We start from the raw sequence: 5,436 nt of genomic DNA, 5'->3' as shown, positions 1-5,436 counted from the left end.
TATATATATATATATATATATATATATATATATATATATATATATATATATATATATATATATATATATATATATATATATATATATATATATATATATATAAATTAGTAAAAACATTTATCTAATTTTTGATTACTTCAACATTGTGTTTCACCATCAGTAGGTTCATCAGGATTCTTCCTGATGAACCTACTGATGGTGAAACACAGTGTTGAAGTAATCAAAAATTAGATAAGTGTTTTTACTAATTTATTATTGCTCTGTTCTTTTAGAACATTGAGCACTCTGTTTGTAGAATACACTACCATAATTTATATATATATATATATATATATATATATATATATATATATATATATATATATATATATATATATATATATATATATATTGTATATATGTATATATATACAGGACGTCCAAATAAGATTCAAGTATTGCATTGACAAGCTATTCTGAGAAGAGTCTTCCAGAATCCTAAAATAAGTGCTCCAAAACTTGCTGGAATGCTGCAAAATGATTACAATTAAAAATTGGATCCTGAAACTATTAGAATAACCTTAAGAAGAGCTGGATACAATGGTAGAGTACCATTGAAAAAGCCCTACATCAGCAAAGTAAACAAAACCAAACGACTACACTTTGCAAAGCTTAATATTAATGAGCCACAAACATTCTGGGAATCTGTCCTTTTCACCAATGAATCAAAATTTAATGTGTTTTCATTAGATGTAAGAGTTAAAGTTTGGAGAAAAGCATTTAAAAAACAAAACTTGTGTCCAACGGTGAAGCATGGTGGAGGAAGTGTTTTACTGTGGGGGTGTATGAGTGCTTCAGGTGTAGGAAACTTGGTTTTCATTGATGGAAATATGGATCAAAATGTGTATTTAAACATTCTAAAAAACAATCTGGAAGAAAGTGCCCACAAATTGGGACTTACTAAGTCATTTATTTTTAAGCAAGATAACGATCCAAAACATACAGCCAAATGTGTCAAGGAATGGCTTATATTTAAAATAGCTAAGCAACTTCATACACCCCCACAATCTCTAGATTTAAATCCTATCGAACATCTGTGGGATGAATTGGATAGAAGAATTAGGAACCATGATGTGAGGAATCGGCAACAACCACAATCAGTAATTATGAAAGAGTGGGGCTCGATCACTCCAGGAATTACCCAAAAATTAGTTGATAATATGTAAAACAGACTGCATGAGGTAATAAAAGCTCGTGGTGGAAACACAAGATATTAAAACACTAGCAAATTGAGTTTGCATAACAATTTTATTTGATTTTTGTAAAGTGGATTAAAACTTTTTTGGCGCAAAAAACAGGCATTGTGTAGTTTAAAATGCGATATTTAATTTTCTATTCTTTATTTTGTAAAATCTTTTTTTACAATATTTCTTGAATGGTTAACTGATATTATTTAGTTGAAATTTTGCTTATATCTTTGTTTAATAATAATGTATGTATATAAATTATGTTAGTGTATTCTACAAATAGAGTGCTCAATGTTCTTAAAGCACAGAGCAAAAATAAATTAGTAAAAACACTTATCTAATTTGTAGTTGTCTTCTACACCTTGTTTTTCTATCAGTAGGTAAAAATTATATAAGTGTTTTTACTAATTTTTTTATATATATATACATATATATGTGTATATATATATATATATATATATATATATATATATATATATATATATATATATATATATATATATATATATATATATATATATATATATATACATGCATATATATATATATATACATGTATATATATATATATATATATATATATATATATATATATATATATATATATATATATATATATAGCATCAGGTGGGTTACTAGTCTGTGGTCTATCTAGTTATCCTCTTTTATCAACAGACATTTTCTTTAATTTATTTATAATATTGAGGGAAAGGTATTTTTTTAATTATATTTATTTATAATAAATTTTGAGTTCAAATATAAATGTTTATTAAAACAAAAGTTTAAATTTAGATAAAATTTTAATTTTTCAATGAAGTATGGATATATATGAAGAAAAGTTTTCTGCAAATAACACATGGTGTATTGATGATCTAGATGGAGGACTTGCAGTTGATCTTATAAATCTACAATGCGTTAGACAGTCAACACAACTAATAGATGACCACAATCCTGCATATGACATGACGTAATAAATTTTCATCAATAATACATTTTCAAAAGATTAATTTTAGAATAAAACTCTGGAATAAATATTGAAAAATAGAAGACTTTACAGAAAAATATTACCAGTCAAAAATATACATAAAACTATTCAATAAAATCAAATAAAAGCGAGTCAAAAAAAATACATAAAAGGATTCAATAAAATGATTACAAAATACACTTAGTAAATAAACAATCAATATAATCAAATTAAAATAAACTGTAATAAACTACAATTAAATAGATAAGTTAATTGTATGAATTTTAATTAAATATTTAAATTAATGGTATAATGGAAAGTTTGTTGAAACAAAAGTTGGTATATGAAAAAAATTATCAAATTAAACGACAGTTTATTTTATTTTGATTATATTGATTGGTTTTTTACTGAGTCATTTTGTAATCATTTTTATGGGTTTAATATTTATATTTTTGTCTGCTAATATTTCTCAGTAAAGTCTACTATTTTTAAATATATTTATTCTAGAGTTTTATTTCAAAACTTTCTTTTACTTGTATTTTTCTTGTAATAATTATATTACAAAACGTGTCTAGAATTAAATTTTTTTTTTTTTTAATATTCACTTATTTTCTGCTACTATGACATTCAATAATATATATATATATATATATATATATATATATATATATATATATATATATATATATATATATATATATATATATATATATATATATATATATATATATATATATATATTATGTATATATATATATATATATATATATATAAATATATATATATAAATATATATATATATATATGTATATATATATATATATATATATATATATATATATATATATATATATATATATATATATATATATATATATATATATATATATATTAATAAAAAAACATCAAACAATACGAATTCTCATATGAAATCATATATATATATATATATATATATATATATATATATAATATATATATATATATATATATATATTCATTCCTATACTTTACAGCTAAGAAAACGTCTTTGTGATAAAAAATGGCTTTTTTAGGAGCAGTTAGGAACAGTCACAGAAAAAGGATGAGACTTAATTGAATGACAAGTAACACGAGAATGAATTTTAGTAGATGGCACAAGAGACGCTATTTCTTTAGAGCAGTGCCCATTATAGTATTTGTAGAAAAGAGAATGAGAAGCAACATTATGACGATGTGATAATGATTGGAGGTTGGCTGCAAGAGCAGGTCCAACTATGTTTACAATGCGTTTTTGCACCTTGTCTAAAAGAGAAAGGGCATCATTAGAAGATACGCCCCAGATATGGCAACAGTATTCCATACAAGGCCGAATTTGAGATTTATAGAGATAAAGAATAGAATCCGAAGTAAGGAAGTGTCAAGCTCGATAAAGAGATGCAACCTTAGCCGATGTTAACTTTGCAACTGATTTGATAAATGTTTTCCAAGAAAGATTGGAAGTAAGAGTTAATCCCAGAAGATGAAGAGTAGGTGACTCATCGAATACATCACCGGTCATAAATATAGGAAGATCTAAATCAATGCAATAACGATTGGCTGAAAAAAATTGGTTTTTATCTGTATTGAAGTTCACCAGCCACTGTGAGCCCCATGCTGTAGCAGAAGTGAGATCCTTTTCAAGCTCAAATGCCCCCTCCAAGTAATCAGAGAGTGTTGATTTCTTATCACGACAAGAATAAATGGTAGTATCGTAAGTATCGTCAATGCCACCTTAGATGTGAGAATATCTGGAAGATCATTAATGTAAATTAAAAAGAGTATAGGGCTAAGGATAGAACCTTGAGGAACCCCTGAAGTTACAGAATAAGAAGAAGAGTGTTGTCCATCGAGGACAACTTTTATACTACGATTGGAAAGGAAGGATTCAATGATCTTAAAGATGTTATCAGATACACCGTGAGAAGAAAGCTTATGGAGAAGACCAGCATGCCAAACTTAATCAAAAGCTTTTGAAATGTCAAGAGTGATGGCCTTAACCTCTCCACCTTTATCTAATGCACGATAAAACCTATCAGTTATTACTGTTAGCAAATCAGCTGTAGAACGAGAAGATCGAAATTTATATTGATGGTCAAAAAGTAAGTTGTTAGATTCAAAAACCTTGCTTATGATAGGAAAAAGACTAATGGGACGATAGTTAAACGAATCAGATCGCTCTTTAGAATTTTTGAAGATAGGGATAACAGATGCCGCTTTCCAGCAGGCTGGAAAATAAGACTTTGATAAGCACTTGGTGAATACAGAAGCTGGAGTGACGCGAATGTCAAGCAATGGATCAACCTGTTCATTGGCAATATCAGGTAGAACGCAACTAGTGGAATCAAGAGATAATATTGATGAAAAGTTTTTAGCAAATAATTCAGCTTTGTCTTTAGGTGAGGTGACAAAGTCTGAACCATTCAAGAGAGGTGGAATTAAGGATTTGCCCTTATTATTAATACTATTAAAGATTCTCCAGAAGTCACGAGAGCCTAATTTTTGAGATGAGATAAGAGATTTCATGACCTGAGAATAGCGGGCTTTGGCGTTAGACAAAACCTTTTTACAATAGTTTCTAGCAGTAAAAAAGGTACGATAATAGGGGGATTCAGGTGATAAAGAAGAATGAGATATTAGTTTTAGAGAGATCAAAAAAAAAAAACAGACGGAAAGATTATCATTATCCAACCAGAGGAATGAAAGCATATTGCCAACCATCCTGCTCGCCTTAATTGTTGAATAAATCTACTGGATCAAACCTTCACTTCGAATTCTTTTGTTTGGCTGTCGTGGAAATGAGCTGTGTTCAATTCCTCATTGTGAAAGTGCTTTAGTTTATGCTTTGTTTTAGTAGCGAGTTCAGCTTCAAACCCTTGTGGTCTAGCTAAAGCTATACCTCATGGAAAATTTTCAACCAAGAGCCCCTAATCCGTTTAAGATTATTTTGCAGCTGTTCAATCAAACATGGCTTGTCATCAATGGTAATGGCTTCAGATTGTAGAAGACGATTAACGTCGTAGACGTTAATTGTCTACGATGTTTTTCGTCGTAGTTAGCTTCTGAATAATTTTTTCTTATTAAGGCTTGAGCTACCTTGTAAGCATTTGACATATTGGATCCATTATTGTGTCCCTGACCGTGACAGTTCCAAATATTTGTACCTAGCCTTGAAATCGTATCAGTGATAAGCTTAGCTATATCAACTCCTTTCTTCATCTCGAAAGC

General features: G+C 27.8%; 1 protein-coding gene across 1 annotated transcript in view; it reads left to right on the top strand.

The window, feature by feature from the left end:
- Nucleotides 1-2,010: 2,010 nt before the first annotated feature.
- Nucleotides 2,011-5,436, top strand: part of LOC101237804 (transcription factor CP2) — an 88,242-nt gene continuing 84,816 nt past the window's right edge. The window contains exon 1 of the mRNA XM_065810059.1: nt 2,011-2,193. Coding sequence (XP_065666131.1) covers nt 2,045-2,193 — 149 coding nt within the window. The 5' untranslated portion in view covers nt 2,011-2,044. The remainder of the gene's footprint in view (nt 2,194-5,436) is intronic.

Source organism: Hydra vulgaris, chromosome 11 (assembly GCF_038396675.1).
Source record: "Hydra vulgaris chromosome 11, alternate assembly HydraT2T_AEP".
NCBI classification, from domain to species: Eukaryota; Metazoa; Cnidaria; class Hydrozoa; order Anthoathecata; family Hydridae; genus Hydra; species Hydra vulgaris.
This window is presented reverse-complemented; position numbering and strand designations above follow the sequence as displayed.